The sequence below is a fragment of the Gigantopelta aegis genome, chromosome 10, assembly GCF_016097555.1.
Source record: "Gigantopelta aegis isolate Gae_Host chromosome 10, Gae_host_genome, whole genome shotgun sequence".
Classification (NCBI taxonomy): domain Eukaryota; kingdom Metazoa; phylum Mollusca; class Gastropoda; order Neomphalida; family Peltospiridae; genus Gigantopelta; species Gigantopelta aegis.
Genome location: NC_054708.1, coordinates 429,034 through 443,160, shown reverse-complemented (window position 1 = coordinate 443,160; position 14,127 = coordinate 429,034). Strand labels below are relative to the sequence as shown.

Below are 14,127 nucleotides of genomic sequence, written 5' to 3'. Positions count from 1 at the left end.
CCAGTGAATTTGCCGTCTGATGAGCCATTGGTTACGTTATACTTAATGCTTCACATCAGGTATTGGTGATGGAACTGGAGAAACAAACGTACTGGTCTGCTGATTTTTGCTGAATGATGAAACAGGCATGCTCTAATAATATCCATCCCAGTATGCCAGCAATAAGTGTATATTATTTTCCAATACAAAATAAACCTCATTGTCAAACTGACTACAAAACAAATCGAAATAACTGTCCAATGATGGTTTGTCCATGCATTAAGCTGTGGTATATTTCAGAAATCTACATACTGAAATGATAAACTGACTGTTTACTTAGTTGGTATATTCTTTTAGTTACCTCCTGAGATTCCTGATTGGCAGGTGTAAATATATCTTTATATTAATATTTTATTGTTTAGATTAACCATTTCCATAGAACCAAAGTGTTTGTGGTCATCCTGTTGTTTCTAATACCACAAAATGCTTTTTTTTTATATTTTAAAAACACGTGTGTCTCGGGCAAAGCAGTTGCATACTGATAACGTTGCCACCATCTAGACACAAAAAGAATATGTACCAGTATTATTAACATTATTTTTTCATGTCCTAATATTACTCTTTGTTTAATGGTATGAAGAAAATGTAGGCACTTACATTATTAACACGTAGTGGATCAGAACCTGTGTCACCATATTGCTGAAGACAACATGTTTTTCAACAAATAACCTGTCGCCCCTAAAATGGTAATTAACATTATCAACAGATTTGGTTTATTACTAGTTGTTTTTGCTGGAATGTACCAATAGGCCTAATAGTATGCTTTTTTTTTCAGCTCGGGGAAAAATACTGTGAACTCATTTTATTCTGTTAATGCACATTGAAATATGTTTAGTTAAAGGGACAGATCCTATTTTTTAAACACTACAGCATATTTTTCACTATTAGAGCAGCTTATGATCACAGAAATCAAATATTACTTATATTTTATTGTTTAGATTAACCATTTCCATAGAACCAAAGTGTTTCTGGTCATCCTGTTATTTCTAATACCACAAAATGCTTTTTTTAATATTTTAAAAACACGTGTGTCTGAGAAGTAGCTGTTACTGATTCAAGTAGTCTATTTTTTAAGGATATTTCCCGGTTTTAATGTCACACTCTTCTTTCACTCTGTTGTACATAACTTTATCCAAATATGTTAAAGGTTTGTAGATTAACTAAACTTAGTGTCCATTTTTACGAGTTAAAACTAGGGTCTGCACCTTTTAAATAGTTTATTATATTATCAAGGCATTTATGTTGTTTTAAGTTGGGCTGATCAAAGCAAAGCACCTTTTTGTAAGTTACTGTGTGTGTTTACTCTGTGGATACATACATGAGTTTACAGGAGCTGATGTCACTTCCCTTTCAATCTAGAGTACCAGAAGCGACAAATAAGAAATAAAATGTTTTTGATTAATTCTAAAATTAAGCAGTCTTTATGTTAAACTGTCGGTATGTACTAGTTGTCCCTAAATTCAAATGCCTGCATACTGACTCCCATTTGTTTTTTGTTTTTCTGCAGGCTGATTTTTGCCTGAATTAAATGAAAATGCACAAATCCAGATAACAAGTGTTTATTCATACTTCAATAATTACTATCAAACAGCTAATAGGATTTCAAATGAACCATGCATTTTTACATGGATTACTAATATTGGGAGTAAAATTTTGGAAATATGTGTTGAAAAGTTTTCAGGCCAACTCATTTCATTTAAATGTCTCAACCATTTTTGCTTGAAAGCAAAGATTTGCTCGACACTGGGGTGGTTGATCCTCTTGACACCCCCACCCACTCCTCCCCACCCCTATTAACTTATGGACATTCCGCTGAACATAAAATGGTGAGATTAAACATTTAACCTGCAGGTCATCTGTGCAGATGTAGTCATGGTATTATTTGTACATTCCAAACATACGGTTAATAAATATGTTTAGCTGGAAATGGCCATTATTCTTCTTTAAGATGAAAATAAAGTATTTTTCAGTGTGAAAGCAAGTGAAAATTAAAAAGAAGTATTTTAGAGACTGAAAGTATAAAAGTATGTGTAAATCTCCAAAATGAAGATGAGCAAGGTGGAGAATCATCCTTTGTTTGTTTTTGATGACACTTATCTGTACTCAAAATGCCTGCCGTGACAATTTGATCACCATTTGTTCACGTTAATCAGACACATGGTGTGATGACAAAAACAAGAAGACATTTATTACCATGACCAGGTGAACATAGTTAATCACTGTATACAGCCTATGATGCAGATAGTTCTGTAAAAAGGGATTTATCCAGGATTGTTGGGCAGGAGCTCATGTTAGATGGGATTGGAAAAATTAGCATCATGTAATCATAATTAATGTTTTTAGGGCACTGAATGATGCAATTGATTATTATTAAATTAATTTATAAGAGCAGACTTAATTACAAACACATTTACATATAAGTAGTACATTTTCAGTGCCACTTGCTTTTGGAAAGGGGCTTATATTGAGTACCGCAGATTGTCTGGATAAATTCCTGATAATCACAGTTTTATATCTAGCAACTTCAGATTCTCATAGCCAGAATTGAGATCATAGTGTTGACAGCATGCTTCTCTTCATAGTGTTGACAGCATGCTTCTCTTCACTAGACCAATGGAAGCAATTAGTCGAGATAGCATTAACCACAAAACCAATTCTATATGGTCCAATCTCTAGATTGAAAACCTCTGTAACCATCGCACGGTCTGTTGGACATCCTGGTCAGTCAGCCATAGTGAAAGTGTTCTAACGTTGAGAGATCTACAGCAAACTAGTTTATACATCCACAGTGACTGCAGTCCAATCTGTTCATCCACAGTGACTGCAGTCCAATCTGTTCATCCACAGTGACTGCAGTCCAATCTGTTCATCCACAGTGACTGCAGTCCAATCTGTTCATCCACAGTGATGGCTAGTGGTGCTCCAGCGATCAATTACAAAACAATATTTTTGTTGATAAAAATCCTTAATTGATTTAGTGGGAAAATGTTAACTGTAATTATTCCTCCAGTTTAGATTATGGAGTTGATGTAAATATGTTGGGATTGATATTTGTTTTCATGTACATAAACAAAAATGGTCCTTATAATTGAAATCCTTCTTCTGTTCATGAATATATAATTGTAACCAATTGTGTTATCAAAGGTTGGTCGGTTGGTACCAACTCATTATAACTGATAATTGATCATAAAATTCCAACCAATTTCCAACACTAGTGGTAGCTGTCTAAACTACACACTGACAGTGACACCTGTCTAATCAATACACCCACAGTGACACCTGTCTAATCTATACATCCACAGTGACAGCTGTCTAAACTACACACTGACAGTGACACTTGTCTAATCTATACATTTACAGTGACACCTGTCTAATCTACACACCCACAGTGACACTTGTCTTATCTATACAGCCACAGTGACATATGTCTAATCTATACAGCCACAGTAACAACAGTCTAATCTATACATTCACAGTGACACTCGTCTAATCTATACATCCATAGTGACACTCGTCTAATCTATACATCCACAGTGACACCTCTCTAATATGTACATACACAGTGACACCTGTATAAACTATACAGCCACAGTAACAACAGTCTAATCTATACATCCACAGTGACACTGTCTAATCTATACATCCACAGTGACACACGTCTAATCTATACAGCCACAGTGACACCTGTTTAAACTATACATCCAGTGACACCTGACTAATCTCTATATCCACAGTGACACCTGTCTAAACTATACATCCATAGTGACAGCTGTCTAAACTACACACTGACAGTGACACTTGTCTAATCTATACATTTACAGTGACACCTGTCTAATCTACACACCCACAGTGACACTTGTCTTATCTATACAGCCACAGTGACACCTGTATAAACTATACAGCCACAGTAACAACAGTCTAATCTATACATCCACAGTGACACTCGTCTAATCTATACATCCACAGTGACACACGTCTAATCTATACATCCATAGTGACACCTCTCTAATCTATACATCCACAGTGACACCTGTCTAAACTATACAGCCACAGTGACACCTGTTTAAACTATACATCCAGTGACACCTGACTAATCTCTATATCCACAGTGACACCTGTCTAAACTATACATCCATAGTGACACCTGTCTAATCTATACAACCACAGTGACACCTGTCTAATTTATACATCCATAGTGACACCTGTCTAATCTATATATCCACAGTGACACTCATCTAATCTATACATCCACAGTGACACTCGTCTAATCTATACATGTATCCAGTGACACTCGTCTAATCTATACATGTTGTCACGGGGATTCTATAATTCCCGTAACCGAATAAAACACGATTATCAAAATGTCTCTCCTACTTGTATATCTATTAGATCTCTCTGTAACAGGCTGTTAAACCCTAGTATGGCTCGTCTCTAGGTAGATCAGAGATACGATCTTAATATAAAGTATATATTATTATAGCACGTTAGTTCTCTAGAAAACACAACAAAAACACAATACACTTTGGAATCTGTATTAATCTACGCTGACAAATGTACAGCCGTAGTAGTTAATTAATAACAGCAATAATAACAACCCAGAACTGATCACTCTGGCTTAATCTCTAGGTGTCTAGTTACACAATATGCGAATCACTTCACCGTTACACCACACCCACACGTGTGATAATTGAGAAACGCTTCCCGGAGAAGTTAATTAATAAAGGAATTACAACACCATTCCTAACTGGTTAATTTTTAGTTAACCCTTACTACTCGTTCAGTAACGTGTGATAATTTAGAAACGCTTGCAGGGGAACTTAATTAATAAAGGAATTACAGCTCTATTCCTAACGGGTTAATTTTTAATTAACCCTTAACTACTCTTTCAGTAATCTTGTAACACAGAATTAATACTTATCACAATAAAGACAATAACCTACAGTGTACCTAGGTCCGCTAGGATGACTGGCTAAGCTTTATATTACCAAATACTCGTATAATGTTAGAACAAAAAGTCTACGATTTACTTCGTCAGATGACCGAAGACACTGTCTAAAGAATATTGGTATAATACAGTATTAAAATTTTTAAAGTCACATCAATCACATCAAGGTTATACACAGAGCAGAAAATATATTTACCAAAGTCCAAACGGACTAACGTTCCCTCGGAGCCTTCCTATTCGTTCTCCTCGATATCTCTAAAACACTAGCTATTTATTATAAATCAGGATTTTTCCTGGGGGTACAAGGCGGTACCTCACGTATCATCTCATATTCTACATCTACTAGAGTCGGTATATTTCTCTCTGATCGTCAGTCTGGCTGTCGCCAACCGCGAGCAATCTCCTGGCCATAAACAGCACTACCGGAGATATTACGTAACTACTAGCCACATGGCCTCCGCACCTGGCTGAGGGTGTGTATTAAGCGTACCGATCGAGGACGGTCGCGCAGAAGTCTTACGTAACAAGTTGCCCATCTGGGCTACGGGCAATAAACTGCACACGGCCCTCCAACACAATTAAAATCGCCACAGGCGAAACAAATTTAAGAGCATGTTCCGTGACACATGTATTCCGTGACAACTGTCTAATCTATACAGCCACAGTGACAACTGTCTAATCTATACATCCACAGTGACACTCGTCTAATCTATACATCCATAATGACACTGTCATCTAATCTATACATCCATAGTGACACTTGTCTAATCTATACATCCATAGTGACACTCGTCTAATCTATACAGCCACAGTAACAACAGTTTAATCTATACAGCCACAGTAACAACAGTCTAATCTATACAGCCACAGTAACAACAGTCTAATCTATACAGCCACAGTGACACTCGTCTAATCTATACATGTATCCAGTGACAACTGTCTAATCTATACAGCCACAGTAACAACAGTCTAATCTATACAGCCACAGTAACAACAGTCTAATCTGTACATCCACAGTGACACTCGTCTAATCTATACATGTATCCAGTGACAACTGTCTAATCTATACAGCCACAGTAACAACTGTCTAATCTATACATCCACAGTGACACCTGTCTAAACTATACAGCCACAGTGACACCTGTCTAATTTATACATCCTCAGTGACACCTGTCTAATCTATACATGTATCCAGTGACACCTGTCTAATCTATACATGTATCCAGTGACACCTGTCTAATCTATACAGCCACAGTGACAACTGTCTAATCTATACAGCCACAGTGACAACTGTAATCTATACAGCCACAGTGACACCTGTCTTATTGTGACGGTACATGCTCTTAATTTCTTTTCGCCTGTGGCGTTATTGTTTTAGAAGGCTGTGTGCAGTTCCAAATGCACTTAGCTAGGTGGGCAACTTGTTACGTAATGCCTTCGCGCGATCGGGCATTCTAATACACACCCAGCCCAGGTGCGGAGCCATGTGGCGAGTAGTTACGTAATACCTCTGCGAGTGCGGTTTTTACAACCGTGATTTGGCGACGATGGCGACAGCCAGACTGACGATCAGAGAGAAATATACCGACTCTGGGAGAGGTGGAATTTCAGATGATATGTGAGGTACCGCCTTGTACCCCCAGGCGATTTTCTGATTTTATAATAAATAGCTAGGGTTTAGAGATATCTGGGAGAAGCAAAAAGGAGAACGAAATAGGAAGGTGTCCAGGGTGAACGTTAGTCCGTTTGGACTTTGGTAAATATCATTTCTGCTCTGTTGTATAACCTTGATGTGATTGATGTGACTTTTAAATATTTTAATACTGTATTATACCAATATTATTTAGACAGTGTCTTCGGTCATCTGACGAAGTAAATCGTAGTCTTACTGGTCTATATTTATATGAGTATTTGGTAATATAAAGCTTAGCCAGTCATCCTAGAAGACCTAGGTAAACTGTAGGTTATTGTCTTTATTGTGATAGGTACCAGTATTAATTCTGTATTACAAGGTTATTGAATGAGTAGTTAAGGGTTAATTAAAAATTAACCAGTTAGGAATAGAGTTGTAATTCCTTTATTAATTAAGTTCCCCTAGAAGCGTTTCTCAATTATCACACGTGTGGGTGTTGTGTCACGGTGAAGTGATTACAATATTGTGTAAACTAGACGCCTAGAGATTAACTAATTAAGTGATCAGTTCTGGGTTGTTATTATTTGTTGTTGTTAAACCGGCCTCGGTGGCGTCGTGGCAGGCAATCGGTCTACAGGCTGGTAGGTACTGGGTTCGGATCCCAGTCGAGGCATGGGATTTTTAATCCAGATACCGACTCCAAACCCTGAGTGCAAGGCTCAATGGGTAGGTGTAAACCACTTGCACCGACCAGTGATCCATAACTGGTTCAACAAAGGCCATGGTTTGTGCTATCCTGCCTGTGGGAAGCGCAAATAAAAGATCCCTTGCTGCCTGTCGTAAAAAGAGTAGCCTATGTGGCGACAGCGGGTTTCCTCTAAAAACAGTGTCAGAATGACCATATGTTTGACGTCCAATAGCCGATGATAAGATAAAAAATCAATGTGCTCTAGCGGCGTCGTTAAATAAAACAAACTTTTTGTTGTTGTTAATTAACTACTGCGGCAGTACTTTTGTCAGCATAGGTTAATTCCAAAGTGTATTGTGTTTTTGTTGTGTTTTCTAGTGAACTAAACGTGCTATATTACATATACTTTATATAAGATCGTATCTCTGATCATACCTAGAGACGAGCCATACTCGGGTAAATACCGCCTGTTACAGAGAGATCTAATAGATATACAGTTAGGAGAGATATTTTGATAATTGTGTTTTATTCAGTTACGGGTATTATAGAATCCCTGTGACACTTATCTATACAGCCACATTGACAACTGTCTAATCTATACAGCCACAGTGACAACTGTCTAATCTATACAGCCACAGTGACACCTGTCTAATCTATACATGTATCCAGTGACACCTGTCTAATCGATACATGTATCCAGTGACACCTGTCTAATCTATACAGCCACATTGACACCCATTCTGCAAATTTGTGATAATTCGGAACACCTCGGCTTTTTACGAATAGAAATAGGCTGAAGTGTTCCAAATGATCGGAATATTCCGATAGACCAGTATGACTTCCACTTTTATACATCCAATGAAAACAGTTGATACATGTTATATTAAGGAACGCACCACTATTTTCTTTTTCTGAATGAAAACTTTTGGTTTCAGTTTCAATTTGTCAAAAATTATATAATTTAAGAGTATAAAATTTGCAAGGTGAATTTTATAAATTTTTTGGCACAGCGAGATATGTTTTACGGGCCCTATACAGGTATCAACAGCAGTCACTGCAAAGAAAGAAATGAACACCTGTATGATTTAAATACACAGTGGCTTCCACTTACCTGTATTTCCATGTAGACCAACAGCATAATTTTTAAAGCATGAAACGACTTCCTAATCACATTGAGTTTTCTACAGATTGAATTTAACATGTATTGACAGGTCTGCATCTTAAACAAAAGGAAGATAAAAGTGAAGTTTGTTTTGTTGACACCACTTGATTTCATTCATTTATTAATCATCGGCTATTTATCGCAGACATTTGGTAATTTTGACATGTATAGGTCTTGGTGAGAAAACCTGCTACATTTCTTCCATTAGTAGCAAGGGATCTTTTATATGTACCATCCCACAGACAAGATAGCACATACCATGACAGTCGTGGTGCACTGGCTGGAATGAGAAATAGCCCAGTGGGGCCACTAACAGGGTTCGATCCTAGACCGACCTCACATCAAGCTGGGCTACGTCCCGCCCCATAGGAAGACAAAAATGCTCCTACTTGGTAGCACTGCTTCCTAGTAAAGTGTGATATTATAAGTCTTATGTGATAGAAAGATGCATTTTCTGACCATCAGACCATCCTTGTGCTGCTTTGACCAGTTTCCATTTGGAGTTACAGCCATTCAGTTTCTTAATCTAAATACATGCTATTGCACTGTTATATATAGAGCCAGTTACATTGGTACCAGTAGTTGGTTGTAAAATAGGTTGGTTTGTCCATTTTTACTTAACCTTTAGACAATTTTTAACAAAAACCACATTGTGTGGGTACAAGTTTATAATTTTTACTGACATATATTCACTTAAATGTTTTATAAATACATGAAATAAAGTTCATATATGAATCGGTAAGTATTATTTTCGTAGGTTTTTGTAATTTTTATGATTTTTAGATCGGTTAATGGTGATTAAAATTAGGTAAAAAAATTTTGAAAAAGTTGCGTTTTACTTACGGGCATTTGTGGCCAGCTGTCCATTATTTATTTACATTATTTCTGATAACTGTTTTTTTGACCAGAATTATAAAAAAAACCCAACTACGATTCATACTGCAATATTTGGTGATTTTCTTTGTTGGTAAAATGATCAAATTTATTATTAAATTAGCTGTCACAATCAGCTATCAATGCCTGAAAATGACTGCAATATGCCGCCATTGTTGTCAAGCGAAAATACTTGCCGAAAACCACTTTTTGAACTCAAAATTTCAAGGTATTTTCAGTTGAAAAAAATCAAAATAAAAGCCACCATTTTGAAAAGAAATCTTTTTGTCTTTTATAACATTTCCGTTTCCTGTGAGTGCCATGGGAAATATGAATTGGGGAATGCACTGTATGCAGTATACAGTATGTCAACTGCAGTAGTCAGAAGGTTAAGTAATGACCTTGTTTTTATTCAATTTTATACTCATTCTTTTATCATAATTTGTGTTGTCCGTTGCTGTCTTGACCTATTTAATGGTTCATTGTCAAATAATAAACTTAACTAGGGCCTGTTGAACTATGTAAAACTACAAAAATGTTCAATGAATGTCATTCATGAATGTATAACGACAAAAAAATATATCGGCTAATGGGTATAGTGTTCTAATATGAGTATACTAACAAAACAGTGGTAAGCTATACTTTACCAAATAACTCAGTTGTTCTACCAAACCTATGAATTGTAGAGGTGTGTGTTGGTAATGAGTATATACATGTATGTACCATAGTTGTGAGGTTTTTAAGATACAGAATGTTTGGTAATTTGCTAATGAAAGCTGACCCAAAAAAAAATGTATTTTGGAAAAAGCAGTGGTTTTGTTATTATTATTACTATTATTATTATTATTATTATTATTACAGTGAAACCTGTCTAAACCAGATCACGCCAGGGACCTAATATTTAACCAGTTTAGGCATGATCTGGCATTTAGAGGGTCATGTTTTAGAATGCAGTTATTTCCCTTGACATCGGCATCAAATTTGCAACTGTCAATGAACAAGTCTGAGAATTACCAACTGAATGTGACTGTCGGACTAATAACAATGTCGTTATATTCCAGTTTTGTTATGTATCTTTCTTATTTATGAACCAACATTAAAACAAAAATAAAAACAACAAATTTTAATGTAATTTAGTTTTTACCACAATTAAGGTAGCAAAATGACAGATAATTCCACACACCTACGTTTAGCCTGTGGTGACCGAGACATTTTTGTGCTTTCTGTTTGTATTTAGTGTATAAAATACAAATTAGTCACGTGTGTGTATTTTACTACAAATTTTGTTGTTTCTACCATTTTACTCTGTGTGTCAGTATTTCATTATCAAATTGCATGGGCCAAAAATCAACGGTGGAAACTGAGAATCTGAGATTTGTCTGAAGATGAAAAGAATTTGCACAGCACCAGACAGAACAATTGAAAACAATCAAGCATTAATTAGTCTGCTGCCTGCTAAGTTGGGCTGAGACTGGAAATCGGTGACACGTGACAACACTGAATGCATGCTGCACAGGATATAGAATGCTGGGTAATTTGCTAATGAAAGCAGTCGGAGCAAAAAATGTGTTTGGAAGAAGCAGTGTTTGCCCCCCCCCCCCCCCCCCCCCCCCCCCCAAGAAAATTAATCTAGCTGGGCTGTCTATGAAACAGAAGTATATGATGAGTGTAGAGGAACTACCAGTAGTGTTGTTCTGCAGCATTAGTGAAGTATATGAGTGTAGAGGAACTACCAGTAGTGTTGTTCTGCAGCATTAGTGAAGTATATGATGAGTGTAGAGGAACTACCAGTAGTGTTGTTCTGCAGCATTAGTGAAGTATATGATGAGTGTAGAGGAACTACCAGTAGTAGTGTTCTGCAGTATTATGAAACACTTTATTTAAAACGAAAATAAGTTTGTATCAACAACTTAAACAAAATGAAAAGTCAATCACAGACTGGGATCTCCTTCAACCTTTTATATGCAGTATGCAAACACATCGTCAGCATAAAGTATAAAACTCTCGGCCAATCTCAAATATATACAAAGATTCCTGAATGTATTATTTGAGATGTTACGACTATGAGGCACTTTTTCCCCCCATTAAGATTGATTTGTTACAATTAAAATGTGTAATTAATGCATGAATTAAAAAAAGCAGAGGAAAATAATTTTCAAACTTGTATTTCTGCTTATCACATATTTATAACAGCATATATCAATGAATTTAAATTTTGTTTTGCGTTTTGTAAATAGGAAGATTGCCACAGACAATTACAGACACTAGTCACCCAGTACATATATAAATTGCACAATTGCTTCTCTAATACACTTAATGCTTTTTAAAGTTCTTTAATATTTGTACCAATGGGTAAACCGTTTACACACATTACATAGACACGCACACACACACAAACACACACAGATATGTACACATACACACATTGATATATACATTATCGGTATATAAACATGGCTCCTTGCACTATCTGGCTTCTGGACAGAAATGTTAACATAGAGGGCTGTATAGAGTAAGCAAAAAGATTGTGCACTTTTTGTTAAACATTTATGACAATCTGAATAGAATCCCACACAACAAAAAGTGTTTATAAGCTTCATTTTCTATTTTCTATACATATAATGTACTTCATAAATGTAATACACAAAACATTTCCACCACAAACTTGATTTTATTGTTTGATCCTGGTAAGACTTTGTAACCTTTCCAAGAAATTGCACTTTAGTTAACCGATCAAAGTAAAAAATATTTTAATAAAGATTTCAACTACATGCACATATAGCTGAAAAGAAATAAAGATTTTTGATGGTGATCCCCTAATATGGGATAACACTTGCTGTATTTTTTCATCGTATGTCAAAGTTGAAACTACAATATTTCTTTATTTTCACATTTGTTTGTTATAAATAACTGCAAATTAATTGAACCCATGCATATTCTTTTCACAATTAACTCTAGAATTATAATTTAAAAACGTTGTGCACTGGATGAAAACATAGCCATCATTTTGTTTCTTTTGTCAGCTGACTGCAAACAATTCTAAGTAAACTTAGTGTGTTGAAGGCGTACGCATAAAATAGTGACGTTACTGGTTAATGTGTGTCACACAATCAAGATTTCTTCCCTAAACTTTTTTTTTCTGCTAGTAAATGGAATTATTTGGTTTTAATTTTTTTATAGGCATATATTGTAGGTGAAGGAGTAAACATTTTGAAGATAAATTAATAAATATTTTTGGTGGGAACCACCATTATTGCAACTTTGACATAGCACCTATAATCTTCCTCGAATGAACAACTGCAAGAAGTGGGATGTCAACATTAGGTAACTCACTGTGAAGGGGTTGTGTTTGAACATTCGGTAGCTCATTGTGTACACACATGGGGTATTTGATAACTAATTGTGATCGGGGGAAGGTATTATCTGGACTTTGGTAACTCTATGTACATGAAGGAGGCATTATCTGAACATTTGGTAACTCTTTGTGTTCCTGGAGTTGGTACGGTACCAACATTTGGTAACTCATTGTGTACATGGAGACAGTATTATTGGAACATTTGGTAACTCATTGTGTACATGAAGGGGGTATTATCAGAACATTTGGTAACTCATTGTGGAGGGTGGACTTTGTGTGAACATTTGGTAACTCATTGTGGAGGGTGGACTTTGTGTGAACATTTGGTAACTCATTGTGGAGGGTGGACTTTGTGTGAACATTTGGTAACTCGTTGTGGAGGTGAACTTTGTGTGAACATTTGGTAACTCGTTGTCTGCTGTGTCTGTTTCAGTGGCACAGGCGACCCTACCGCTCGGCATACAGCCTCGAGGACATTGACATGGCCGTCGGCCTCGTACTGAACAAACAGGCCAACCTGAGTACGGCCAGCAAGATGAGCCGAGTTCCCATAGCAACACTACACAGACACGTCCGGCGGAGGACTAATAGTCACACTACATAGACATGTCATAGCCACACTACACAGACACATAGCAACACTACAGAGACACATCATAGCCACACTACATAGACACATCATAGCCACACTACATAGACACGTCATAGCCACACTACACAGACACATAGCAACACTACACAGACACATCATAACCACACTACATACACGTCGTAGCCACACTATACAGACACGTCATAGCCACACTACACAGACACGTCATAGCCTCACTACATACACGTCATAGCCACACTACACAGACACGTCATAGCCACACTACACAGACACGTCATAGCAACAATACATACACGTCATAGCCACACTACACCGACACGTCATAGCCACACTACACAGACACGTCATAGCCACACTACATACACATCATAGCCACACTACACATACACGTCATAGCCACACTACACAGACACGTCATAGCCACACTACATACACGTCATAGCCACACTACATACACGTCATAGCCACTACAATAGCACACACACACGTACACAGACACGTCATAGCCACACTACACAGACACGTCATAGCAACAATACATACACGTCATAGCCACACTACACAGACACGTCATAGCCACACTACACAGACACGTCATAGCCACACTACATACACGTCATAGCAACAATACATACACGTCATAGCCACACTACACTTCATAGCCACACTACACAGACACGTCATAGCAACAATACATACACGTCATAGCCACACTACACGTCATAGCCACACTACACAGACACATAGCAACAATACACAGACACGTCATAGCCACACTACATACACGTCATAGCCACACTACATACACATCATAGCCAC

At 36.9% G+C, this 14,127-nt stretch overlaps 1 protein-coding gene across 21 annotated transcripts in view; it reads left to right on the top strand.

Moving 5' to 3' along the window:
- The window catches only part of LOC121384253 (zinc finger protein Gfi-1b-like), a 169,723-nt gene that overhangs the window by 29,727 nt on the left and 125,869 nt on the right, over positions 1-14,127 (top strand). The window contains exon 4 of one of the 21 annotated variants that reach the window (XM_041514563.1): positions 13,129-13,216. The exons of 19 other annotated variants lie outside the window; for them this stretch is intronic. In XM_041514563.1, the coding sequence (XP_041370497.1) occupies positions 13,129-13,216 (88 nt within the window). Of the gene's footprint in view, positions 1-13,128; positions 13,731-14,127 lie in introns of those variants that run through there. One more of the 21 variants, XM_041514562.1, reaches the window with a different exon arrangement.